The following is a 13,824-nucleotide window of genomic DNA, read 5'->3' on the forward strand; positions in this document are numbered from 1 at the left end:
AAACAGCATTGCATATTGGACTGTATAAATTAAAGATTATTCTTTATAAAAGTTATAAAAGCTTTTCAATCAAGAGCAGCGAGTGATTTCTTTGTTGTTGCTGTTCGATTAATATAAAAGACTGTCACTTTAAGAGAATGCACCGATACAGCAGGCCTACGTTCAGCCGGCTACGTCTGCTGTAGGATACTTACCAAGACGGGCATTTAAAAAAAAATTGTGAATTTGTCCATTTAAACAATACTTCAGAGAGAGCTTATATTTGCGCGCGTTCTGAGACGCGGGTTTGCGCACTTCGGATGAGCGCATGCACAAATTTTCTCACTGCGCGCGCGAGCTCGCGTCCATCGGCTCTTAAATGTTTAAACTGGCAGAGCTTAAATTAGTTTAGTTTAAATACGTATTAATGTGTGCTGTTGAGGTCTCATCTGTGTGCGCGCGCTATCAGCACCGGAATAAATGACTGCTCTCATATTCCAGCATAGGCTACTGCAATCACATTGAAAAAGAGTGAATGGTTTGTCCAGTTTTTGTTGTTGTTTGTTTCCTCATCGCTATTGTATTAATGTCTGGGAATCCAGAATGCGCATCCATCAACAGAAACATATATTAGTTGAACCCAGTTTGTTTTACGTGCTAACCATATTACAGATGCTCTGTCAGATTTAAGTTGAACCGCTGTCCTAGCGGTTCGGATTTTTTCAGGAAACCGTGCCACCCCTAAACACAAACACCAGTACTACTCTGTATTAATGTTTGCCACTCCCATCAAATTAAAAACGGCTTTACATAATGTTTAACACAATTAAAAAAGACATACTGCAGTTTATAACGTTTGCCATCAGGTCAACCACTACCATAACAGAGAAACGGACTTAAGAAACCTTTTTTTTTGTGCTAATTACTGTAGTTCAAGTCATGGGCGAGGCTAGCCCCTTTTTAGGGGTGCTGAATCACCCCTAAAAAGGAGCTCAGCACCCCTAAAACTTGGAGTGAGAAATGTTGTTATTCTAAAAGTTTTGTTCGTCTTTTACACGGTCAAATAATGTCCAAAACATACTCCGTAGTTTGTGGGTGTTAATGAGGAAAATGAAAACATCCCCGCATAGCAAATGGTGTCATCCTCTTCTCTTCTTCTACTTCTCCTCTGTACCTACACCGCTCAGCACGACCGTCATCCAGCGCGAAACACACACAGAGTGAGAACCCGTGATGTAGTGTTGTGATCGGTTGTGATGCAACTAAGTTCCGAAACCATATCGGTGAATACTGGAGTCAGTATCCTGAATCACCATGGTGGTTCTATACATCTATAATCTATGGTACATCTATAATAAGTGTTTATTTTCGGACTATTTTAGTCCGGCGGGTCCCCGCCGCTGTGGAGTAGCACAGGACCTGGGTGACTCGTCCATAGTCATAAACGGAGAGAAGTAACGCCGGTTACAATGTTCTTCCGCAAGACGCATGCAGTTCTGTTTATTAACTGCTAGAGCGTGAAACAAAAACAGAAGCGCGACAAATAAACTGCGTACCTGTGTAGTGCGTACGTGTGTCTCTGTTGTTAAAGTTTATCGTTAATTTAATACTCGGGAGTCATGTAAACATGACGTCACGTGCGTCTTTTCTCGTCAGTCGTCATGGAAACATGAAGCCCTGGCGTTTTGAGTGAAAACAAACGACGTATCACTGAAAACACTCACTGTGGCTTTTTAAAAGAATTGTTATTAATTCCTAGATTTATATCTGTTATTTTTCAGTTGTGGCTGACTATCAAACTAGACAATAAAATAAAGTTTCATGTTTTTCTTTTGCTGTATTTATTCATTCATCACACACAGGATTTAACCTGAACCAGGCTTAACTCCTGAACTCCTAGCATTACTCTCTCTCTCTCTCTCTCTCTCTCTCTCTCTCTGTGTGTGTGTGTGTGTGTGTGTGTCTGTCTGTGTGTGTGTCTGTGGCCTGGCAGTGAGCAATGGACATACGACAATTCTTTAAAAGAAAAAAGACATTCAGGTGAGAGAGTAGGGACAGTCCATTATGACCTCTGTCTTGTTTTTTTTTCTGCTGAAAAGAGTTAAGTTAAAGTAACAGATAATGCAAACCCGCTGCTGTTGTATCAAATTACTTATCAAGTCAATGGTCCCCTGCTTTTATTTTTTATTTATTTATTTCAAACTCACAAGCTTCTCTTGTGAAAGGAATTTGTCATTTAAAAAGTTTCTAAGCCCAATAAGAATAATAATAATAAAGACATTTAAAATGACTCTTGATATGAAGCTTGTTTTTTATTATTATTTATTGATGACATATTGGTTTATGAAAGTTCAGACAGGCGTGCATCCAGATATGTTAGAGATGGCCATTTGTAAATAATTTACAGAAGATGAATTACATTTTGTTGTCGTACCTGTTACTTTGTTCAATGACAATAAAGTTGAATCTAATGTAACCAATCTGATGACTGTTGATACAAAAGGAGGCACATGGAGTTAACGGTCAGGAAAACCAGCTGAGTGAAGAAGGTTTTGTGTTTGTTACAGGGGGCTGTCTGTGTGAACTCTCACAATTAAGCTGTTGTTTTGAAAAGGTCTCAAAAAAAGAAAAATTTTTGGAGTTAGTTGAATCAATGTTAAAATTATAAAGTTATTTTTCAATAGACATATTTTTTGTTTTCGTGTGAAAAGAGGGTGGGTGGAGGCATTGGGGCTCATTGGGTGCTCAGCACCCCTAAAGCTCTGACCCTAGAATCGCCCCTGGTTCAAGTTATATGTGTTTATTCCAGCTAACAGTTGAATGGCACAGACATTTGCAGATTGCACATTTTGGTTTGTTACTGCTTATTAGTTATGTTTCTGGACTTCACAAGTCTAGCTATGCTAATGCTATGCAACTCAGACTAATTGTTGAATGAAGGTCTGATGGTGTAAAAAGAGGTCACTCACTCTCAGCGGTGCTCAGAGAATCAGGGGTCATGTGTGTGAAAGTGATCTCAGAACAGCTTCCACTGAAGATCTGCTGAATCAGAGCAGGACTGAGCTGTGTGAACTGATCTCTGGTAAGTGATGAAGAGTTCAGCTGGTAGATCCTTAGAAGGTCTTCAGCGCTAAAACACATCTGCGGGCAAAACAACCAAAAACAATCTTAGACATCCATATATTAAAAAATATTATTTGGCTTTACTTTCTGTCTTTGGCAAGCATTCATGCATTAGTGTGCACTATTATTAGTTGCACGGATGTCAAATGAAAGGCTTTTTTTAGACCATTAATTTCACTCTGATTATCATAACAGATAGAATGCATGGTCTCAGGTTGCACCATATGTCACAACATCCATCAAGACTTCTAAACATCAATTATTAAGGTTAATATATCATGTTACAGGCCTCAAAATAATTTATTGCCCATCTCAATGATTGTTCTCTTCATCAATCGATTTCTCATGATGCCCCAAACAAACATTGCTGTATCTTGCCATGTCCCAGCTGCTGTTGCTATGGTGATCGTCCTGATGACTTTGTCTGGGGGTCGGTCCACTGCGGTGGGGTTCATCCTCAGTGTGGGCATCATCATGGTCGTGTTCCTCTCCACCCAGGTTTAGTGCCTTCAGAAGCTCTTCAAAATCTGAATAACAATGGCATCATTAAAAACAGTGCACACATTTTCAGTATTAAATTTTTTTTTATTGTGATTGTCTTGAAGTCAGTTTCCATCTCATGTAAATGATGAAATGGTTTAGATATTTGTAATGGAAAACATGACAAAAATACTAAATAAGAAAATATATTTTTTTAACTATAAACACTCATCTAAAGAAATATCATTTGAAAAGGTGCCTAAGCAGGGTTATTACCATTGATTAAATTGAAAAATTAGTAGGATCTAAAACAAAACAAAACAAGTTACTTAAAATAAATAAACGAACTTAAATTAAATATAAAAAACTACAAAAAAAAACTATTAATAAAACTGTAATATTATACATATTATACTAAAATAGGGCCATCCTTAAAAATATTCTTGTTTGCCGTAACCCGACCGACCCTGTCAATTTAGCACCGACTGAATTTTTTTTTTTTTTTTTTTTTGCTTTTAGTCCGACCGACTTGCCGATTGTAAATTTGCGACGTAAAAGAACGACCAATTATTTTTTTACTCTTCAAACAACTAATACAAACGCAATAAAATACTATTAATTATATTTAAGTAAGTATTGTAAATATATAAATTGCCTTGGCCTACATACAAATGAAGGCTATCTTCTTTAATTAAAAAAAACCCTTGACGTCATCTGTGTTTACACGGATGTCACACTGTGTCCCGTGCGTTCGCTTCGTCTCAGACTCTCACTCACTGTCAGAGTCAACGGTTCGCGCTTGGTAATGATGGCTGCGGCTGCAGTAAACTAAATGTTCGCGGTCACTGTTCAAAGTCATACGGGTTCGGGCACCATAATAGGCTACATCTAAAAAAAAATCATTAAAACAGCTCGACACCGCTTTAACTTGGCACAAAGTTCTGGAAAAACTGTGCACAGATCTTTTCACATCCCTTCTCTCTAGTCTAAAACCGTGACCGTGTCGACTGTCACTTTATGTTCGAAAATCTATTGCACGAATCAAGCACGAATCAACCAACACAAGTTTCCAAAACGAAAATAAGAAAATGATTTTAACGACCTTTTCTCGGAGCGCGTCCAGGTTTTTTTTTTTTTTTTTTTTTGAACAGGCGTCACACAGCAACTGCAGCTTCAGACAAACACGCATAACAGCAAATAATACTTCTGCACAATGTTTCTCTTTTTACAACAGAAATGTGAATTCAGCCGATATTCAGTCTCATACAGTTTCGGGCTTGAATCGCCTAGGGCTGTCAAAATAGCTGAAAAAACTAAATTCGAATTTTTTACTTAAATATGATCAAAATTCGAATTGTAGGCCTATTCTAATTTTAAATGCATAATTTCAGTTAGGGTGAAGAAAAGCTTTTTGCTTCTCTTCTGAGGCTCAAGATAGCGCATCGAGCAAAATATTACTGCATGTTTATTTAAAGCATTAGAATACATGACTGTGAAAAAAACATAATATTTAAAATAATGTTTATGAACCAATTATTATTAATTAAGTTGCTTAAAAAACTATAAAAAAAAACAGCATCATGTATGCATGCATTGTGAAATAACTAAAAAGGGCGGAAAACCAGTCCCACAGGATACATTTTTTCATTTAAAAACATGAGATGCGCGAAATATGCGTTCTGTGTGAACGTCTTGGTTTCAGTTTTGATGTAAACAAGATCTTCTCCACATTGATTGATTTTTTTTTTTTTTTTTTAAGTGGCTTCAACTGGATAGGCTAACATAACCTTATAATGCAATGACACATATATTGTCATCGCATCTCGTGCGCGTACACGAGATGAAAGATGAGAAAGCAGATACTGCGTGTCGAGCTCGTCCGCCTTTGAAAGTTGTGTAGACACAGCTGTGCGCGCGGCCAGATGGAATGGAACACGTACCGGGGCTCATAAGGCAGCTTCCTTAATGCACACCTAAAATTCATATGCGCATTTGAATGTGGATTTTTATTTTAAATTCGACTAATATTCGAAAAAATATTTGTTTTGATAGCCTAAGAAAATCGCCTATGCGATTTTGTTGTTGTTGTTGAAATGTAATCGTAAACACAGCCATGTTGAAGCCTGCAGTAAATGTTTTGCATTATGGCAGTCCACTCTGCTTATTGTTTTTCGAAAATGTTGCACTCCTGTTTGTCATTTTGCACGTAACTTCACGCCAATAAATCATCAGAAATATTGGTCTTTACCAATATATTGAATCTTTACATTCCTCCTGCCTGTTGTCCGTGGATTTACCTATATTTGGTGTTATTTGCCGTATAAAACTTTAGACATGCAAAATCGATTTTACAATCGATTCAATGAACACTCGTCACTCAAATCAAACAGGATTTTTTTCACATAAGTGACAACCCAAGAAAGCAAAGTAAACATTCTCTCATTTGTAGGTTGCATTGATACGTAGCGGTGGATGCAAGTAAAACAGTACCTCATTTTTCTCACCTGAAGTTCATGCAATAAACATGTTTTTGACAAAGATTTAAATTTGTTTGTGGTCTATATAGCCTGCATCAAAATGAGGTTTGCAATGATGCGCCCGAAGGCACGGGTGAAGACCTGTTACTGCAAACCAAAATATTTTTAAGGATGGCCTAACACTGAACCTAAAAGTCTAAAAAAGAAATTGTCAACTTTTTTTTTGGTTAGACTATTTATTCCAATTGATTCTGTCACATTAAAACATTTTTACTTGAATGTTTTAGCCAAAAAAAAAATAATAATAATAATAAAACATCCACAACGTGAAACACATTTTACTTAAATAACTTCAGGATTATCAAAACAGTCATACCATGAATTGTAAGATTATCAGAGGCAAAATGTCTGAAGATGTAATCCAGAAAGTACTCTTGCTCAGGAAGGACAAGTGATCTCATACAGTCTCCAAGCAAAGCATGATAGAGGATATTTGCAAAAACAGCGTCCAGCTCTACGTGATGATCACCGCTCTCTTCCAGGATGTCTTTTAGTGAAAGGCAGGACTGAAAATATGGACAAACAAATTACAGATGGGTCTTAACATGTATCACAGCCATGTTACTTATACATAGAATGGTGCTAAATGATAAGCCCTCAGTTTAATCCTAAATTGCAGTTACTGACCTCATTTGTGTTCGGCTGATAGTATTTTTCCATTTCATCAAACAGCTGCTCCAAACCCTGATATTCTGTGGCACTGATCTCATTAAGGCTGCTGGTGGTGTTGTCGTGGCCTAAGATCATTTGGATGAAGTGATGGGTCTCCTTACCCCAGCGGCCCTGCCGTATGGCCCCGCAGGTCTCCACTGGAGAGCTCAGGAACAGACAGCATCCAGGGGCCACTGTGAAGAAATCCTCCATCTGTAGCCCCTGTAAGCTGCTGTAGTTACCCAACAACTGGTGCAGATGTTCAACAGACAGGCACTTTATACAGGAGAAAAAGAGAGTGATTTCAAAATTTGTGTGTAATGATGGAATCTGAAACTGGAACACATTAACGTTAGCAGTTAAAGTTTCTGCAGTTTCATTTGGCTTTGTTAATGCATATAGCGGTGTAAGTTTTCACACAGAACAGAGCGAATAGAGCGTCTGGCGCGAATGATTTCAATGTTAAGTCAATGTAAAGACGCGTTTACGCGCGTCTGGAGGTCTCGCGGCGCGGTAGACGCGAATTTGCCTCATTCGCGCATCTAGTTACAGGAGATTCTGAGTTATGAAAAGGACCATTGCAAGCTAACAGCGACCGGCTTTTGTGGTGGAAAATTGGCAGAAAACCCCCCACCTTGCACAGCTGTACCTGAGTGTCCCTGGGACATCAGTCACAGTGCGGTCGGAGCGCGTCTTCTCAACAGCTGGACATACAGTGAATAAAAAAAACGCTCTGCTCTGGACCCAGAAAATGTTGATTGACTTGTTTTCCGGTCCAAAAAATTTGTAATGGCCCTAGTCTTTTTGCACATTTCATTATGCCTGCCTAGTGCCGCCTAGCCTAAGTTTCGGTTACGTTTAATTAAAAACACACACACACACACACACACACACACACACACACACACACACACACACACACACGGCCTGTTCTCAAGTCCATTTAAAGTTTCATTTTTTTTTACATAAAATATTTAAAATAATCTTGGAGATTTTTGAATTGCCTAAATCATTAATGCAACCGGGTTGAAGCCTGCAGTGATGTTTTCCTTTTGTTATGACAACCAGCCCCCCCCCCCCCCCCCTGCACATATATTTTTTCGAGAATGTTGCACTCCTGTTGCTGTTTGTTATTCTGCACGAAACTTCATGCCAATAAATAAGAAAATATTGCTGACTTGTGCGTTTCCAGCACTCTCTTTACATTCGTCTGTTCTTTGACGTTGAAAAAGTAAACGTCTTTTTTTTAGACATTGAAATCGATTTTACAATCGATTCAAGGAACACTTGTGTTAAAAATCGAAAATGATTTTTTCACAAAAGTGACAGCCCTAAACCAAATATGAAAGAAAGACCAGACGAGACGAAAACTTGAAAAATAAATTGAGAATTGAGAAATCTGGAAAATCAGATCACACTTGTATCAGTTCAAACACATTAGACTTTTATTCATTTTTGAACAAATAAAGCTTTCATCATTTTTGTCTACGTAGATGTTTTCAGGTACTAGTGTGATTAAATATATATTTAAATGCAAAGAGACAAGATAGTACAAGCATGGCGTTTTATTCATATCCAAAACGGTCTGATCATTAAAACGCTAAACTCTCATACAGTGAATGTTTCTTTCATACTCCATGCGAAGCGCTCGTGCTGAAAGTCCAAACAGCATTCACAGAAGTAGCCTCTTACAAGCTAAATAAAAAGCAGAAACGAAAATGCAATAAACTCACGATTGCAACAACATATGGTTTGTGTGTGTTTTTCCAAGTTATCTCCAGGTAAGATGTAGGAAAATACAGGAATAAAATATGTACTATACATTTGCTCTTGAGTGTGACGCACTCACGTTTGAGCTAATTATGTGCTGCATTTAATTTGATGAATGTTTATATGGGATTAAATGAGTAAATTAAAACTCGTTTAAAGTATAAAGCGGATGATCATGTCTTGTATCCTTACAAATATGAGAGTTAGGGGCTTTGCAAAACTTAATGGGTTTTAAGGGATACTTATGAGTAATTCTAAGGGTTTATGACTTTTCAACTACAGAAACCCTTAAGTAACACTTAAGGAATATTTTATGCAACGCCCTTACGTGTGATCTTAAGGGAAAATTACACTTGCAGAACTTGATTTTACCAAGTACAACGCTCCTGGATCAACATCTTTGTTGACGCTGGAACAACATTGTGATTAACCAATCAGACTTCAAAGCTCCTCTGGCTCCTCCCAGTGGTCCTCGGTAAGAAACAACCAATCAGAGCTGCGGTCCGTAACTTTTTTTGTGTTCAAAATTTACAAAATGTATATAATAAGCGAGTACTCCATGAATCCATTTTCCAAACCGTGTTTTTAGCCTGTCCTGAATCACTAGGGTACATCTATAATAAGTGTTTATATTCTATTTTAGATTGCTTCGGGTGGGTACCACGGCGGAGTAACCCAGTACCTTTGTGATTCTTCATAGACATAAATACAGAGAGAAATAGCTCCGGCTACAATATTCTTCCACAAGATGCAAGCAGTTCTGTTTATTAACCGCTAGAGCGTCAAAAGTTACGGACTGAAGCTTAGATCTCCAAATAGGGGCATGAACTCCAAAACGGGCTGGGAGCTCCAAAATAGGGCGTGGCTTCCTCCCACTGAGAGACAGGCTCATGACACGCATGCACAATTTCCCCTCCCAATCCACTTCAGTGCAAACTCCACCCCACAGCTAATTCTGAAGTTTTTATTGGTTGTGTCAGTTAAAGTGTTTCCTAAACTATGCAACAAAAAATGCTAACCCCTAAACCTACCCCACACCTTACCTTGACCAGTGAATTGGGGCTGAAAGTTGCAGTTCAGGAGATAAACATTTAATAAGATTATGCGATATGTGACTCACCGGACAATGGCACCTTTTTAGTTACACCCAGCATCACTTCCCCCTCCTAGCCTGCGAATGTCGTGTCCCGTTGCTTGGAATAAAACGATAGAGTAAAATCTTTCCCCTCCGCTGGGACGGCTCCTGAGTGATTCCCGTTAACATCATGAATCAGAGGTTCAGACTTGGGTCCAAACACCACTGGTCACAAGCTTTGGGCTCTGCTCTCATGGAGAATATTTATTTATATAGCATATTTCATTTTAGATGAACTAGAACAATGTTTAATTTATAAAGTTTTATTTTGAATTTTGAAATGTAAATCAGTAACAATTGGCTAAAGCCACAGCCAATGGTGAAAGTCTTTGCAAAAGGAGACTCCACCCCATTTTGGAGGTTCTGCCCAGGGGGGCAGGGTTTCATATTTTATTGAAGCAACCCCTGGGTGCCGCCATTGGCTAGCAGACCCCCACCTGCTGTTAGCATTCCATTGACTCCCATTCATCTGGGTGTAACTTTGACAGTGAATAACTTTACATATGAGGTGTTTAAAGACTCCATTTGTCCATTCATTATTTCTAAAGAAACAAGAAAATGTATAAAAGGCCCCATTCCCTTGTATCTTACGTTGTGGCCCCGTAGAAGCAGATTTTGTAAAAAAGGCTAATGATTACGTCATAACCTGCGACTCTCTGTCGCACAGTAGAGAAATTACCATATGGACAGGAGGAGAAGCTCGCAATATTTTACGGTCTATGAGGCTATCGTCAGGACGTGCAGGCATGAAGTCAAGAGAGAAGCCCATAAAGAGTGCATAAAAGAAATGGGGCAAAATCATTCAACAACGTCTGCAAGATTCGGTGGATGATTCAGATTTCTATTGGCACAACTATTAGAAGACATACAATTGTCAGACAGGTTGCTCACGTGACATCTACATCAAGCTCAGTGTGAGTCTGCGCAGTACGCAAGTCCGGTAAATCTGCAAACAGCAGCGTACTTGATAACATCAATCAGCTGACCATGGCTACTGCAATTTTCCTCTCTGTATATTTACAATAAAACGAAATAGCATATCAAATACCACTGCCTCCTTTCGATTTCATTTAAACATAATAACAGCTGCAGAAATGTGTATCTATACAGCCATTACAATGAAACAAAATATTATATAAATTTGCCTTTTTTATTTTCATTTTAACATATAGATAAATTGAATACAGACCAAAGATAACCTGTTAGATTTACCAAAGACTAATTATATTTTAAGTTTAACCACTAAAGAGATATCAGAGCCAGCGGCACATATCAGAATGTCTAGCCGAGGTGAGGCTGCTTCTCGGCGGATACATGAGGACTGAGCTCCCGCTGATCGCATGGAGCTCATGTCACAGAGATCGGAGAAACACATTTTTAAATAGGCGCTGTCTTCATAAATAAACCACAGATTTGAGTTTTATACAACTACATTCTCGCCTGAAATACTTTTATAATAATATTTCATGACAGAATAACAGTAATATTTTGAAAATGATCCGAATAAATGGGGGTTGAACTCAACCAATGCTGTGTGAACTCAACCGATCAGGATGTTTAGCGCCCAAGTCCCGCGCGTGACGCTTGACCGTTTGATTTGAGTAAAACTAGCATCACATCACATACACAGAACTGTAAAGGGACATCAACCCGTCAAAATAAAAGTCTGGTTAAAGACTATTGTTCAGCAGAATGTACATAGCCTACTACAAAAAAATCAATAAAATCAAACTTTTTTTTTTAAGGTTTAATCACACATTTCTTCCATGGTTTATTTTTAATAATAAATCACCTTTGTTTGCCAAAAAGTTACGTTTATTTTCAATAATAAAAAGATAAATTAATGTTTTATGTGTTTAATGTTTAATGTGCATCTCAGAAAATGCTTTATTTAAAACCCCAACTGAATGGCACTTAAATGCATTTAATTCATCTGTCAACTTTATTGTCATTGTTCACAGTACAAGTACAGACAGAGAAACAATGGGTAATAATTAAATGTTTATTTTTGATGTATGCATTGCATTATGCATTTAAAAAATAAAAATATTTTTTTTCTAAAAAATGAAACTTAGTTGTTCATTTTAAGAGACCCAGGAGTCTTAATTATATTGCATAATTAATATTTAAGAAAAAACATTTTATCCGATTACTCGATTAATCTACGGATTTCTTGGTAGAATACTCGATTACTAAAATATTCGATAGCTACAGCCCTACACAGCTACATAACGTATTTTTATCTTTCCAATTATTTAAATGTACAAATTACTTATTTCTCAAAAATTATTGTATTACATAGATTTTTTTTTCATGAAATATTTACCTCGTGAGACGTGGGCTGCGATTTATCTTCATAAGTACCCGTTTCTCAACTCTGCACATACATCAGTTTGTTTCATCATTATTTTCACAACATTTTATTTTACACAGTAAACGAATACATGATTAATTTTAATTCCTGTTTTATCTGATAATTAATGCAAAAGAATAACAATATACATGGCTGCTCATAGACAGATAATTATTTATGCTACAGATCTTCCACAAAAATAAACATTGATAAAAACACACATGAATGCAAACAGCGATTTTTTAAATTAATGCAAACCAACCATAATTACATTGCGTTTAATTGTACAGTTACAGTTATAAATTATGTTATCAAATAAAGTTAATAAAACATGCTTTATCAGAAATCTCTGTGCATCTCGTTTGACAGTCAGAAACATTTATCTTACATAACAGTCAGAACAAAACCAGCTCTTATAAAATGTAAAGTATTGCATATTTGAGTGGTTTGTATTTGAAAGAAGGAATCGCTGTGGACTGATAAACCTGACGCTGACCCGCATAATCAACAGAAGAATAAAACAATTTCCATGTTGTATCTTGATGAATTTCCACACAGAGGTACGCAAAAATGTAGGGAGGATGTTTCCCCGTGTTTTTGATATACCACTACCCGCTGTTAAATTTGAAAATCATTAATTATATACATCTAGCCAAGTTTCGTATGTAAGTTTCCCTTACAGTAAATGCGAGCGTTGCAAGACCGGAAGTAAGTCTGCACACACTCGCGTCGCTGAAGCTGACCAGCGCCATCTTGTGCACCTACCTAGCCCATTACACTTACAGGACCTGATTTTACCAAGTACGACGTTCCTGGGTCTACGTCTTTACTGACCCTGGAGCATTGTGATTAACCCATCAGACTTGAAGAACCAGTTTATAGTTATTGTTAAGTTTATGCCTACAATCAGTGTTTGGTGCATCAGTGTCATTCATCTATCATTTCCTGATTTTAGGGAATATTCATGGTTGAGGTTAGGTTTAGGAATAGGGATATGGTCAAGACAACATTTTTGAAATGAAATGTCGTTCCAGGGTCAACAAAATATGTTGACCTAGGAACACATCAAACTCAGCAAAATCAGGACGTGCATTACACTTAAGGTATTTTATGCAACCGGGCTCTGGTCTTGAAGTTCGTTAAATCCGTCCTACCTTTCCACACGACACACCTGAGCACTGCACGCGGTTCTCCAGCAGTCCAAACACCGAGAGAAGCGCATCCTCCGTGAGGGACTCTTCACCTGGAGTCACGAAATCCACAATTTTTGCGTAAATGTCCTTTTTATCGCCACGCGCGCCTGTAACCAGAATGAGGCAGGTCACACAGAACAATAAAACCCCTCTATTCTCCATGGTGTGTGGTGTCAGTTTTGCCGCGGTGAAGGACTGCCCTCACAAACAAACACGCACGCACACCTTCCACACAGCAGCTTCAGAGTTCCTCACACAAGTGATCGTGTACCTGTTCAAGTAATAATGCTCCACACTGAACGCTGATTGGTCAAAAAAAAAACACAAGTGATCGTGTACCTGTTCAAGTAATAATGCTCCACACTGAACGCTGATTGGTCAAAAAAAAAAAACTCCTCTCATCTGCACAGAGGGCTTCGAGTTACTGGAACATTTTTTGAGCAGTTTGTCACCTTTAAGTTAACAGATCATTTGCAAAAGTGGGAGAGTGTTTTTAAATTTAAAGCAAATATGTTTATTTTAACATTTTAATAATTGTTCTAATTGAGATATTGATCTAAATGTAGCCTAATTTTTTTTATATAAAATTAAAAATACTTTCAA

At 37.7% G+C, this 13,824-nt stretch overlaps 1 protein-coding gene across 1 annotated transcript in view; it reads right to left on the minus strand.

The window, feature by feature from the left end:
* LOC132144650 (zinc transporter ZIP4-like) overlaps positions 1-13,400 on the minus strand; it is a 23,422-nt gene extending 10,022 nt beyond the window's left edge. Inside the window, 5 exon segments of the mRNA XM_059555203.1 lie at positions 2,949-3,120; positions 3,388-3,620; positions 6,436-6,625; positions 6,747-7,046; positions 13,183-13,400. Of these exon segments, the coding sequence (XP_059411186.1) occupies positions 2,949-3,120; positions 3,388-3,620; positions 6,436-6,625; positions 6,747-7,046; positions 13,183-13,383 (1,096 nt within the window). The 5' untranslated portion in view covers positions 13,384-13,400.
* Positions 13,401-13,824: the final 424 nt, after the last annotated feature.

This window comes from Carassius carassius, chromosome 8 (genome assembly GCF_963082965.1).
Source record: "Carassius carassius chromosome 8, fCarCar2.1, whole genome shotgun sequence".
Lineage (NCBI taxonomy): Eukaryota > Metazoa > Chordata > Actinopteri > Cypriniformes > Cyprinidae > Carassius > Carassius carassius.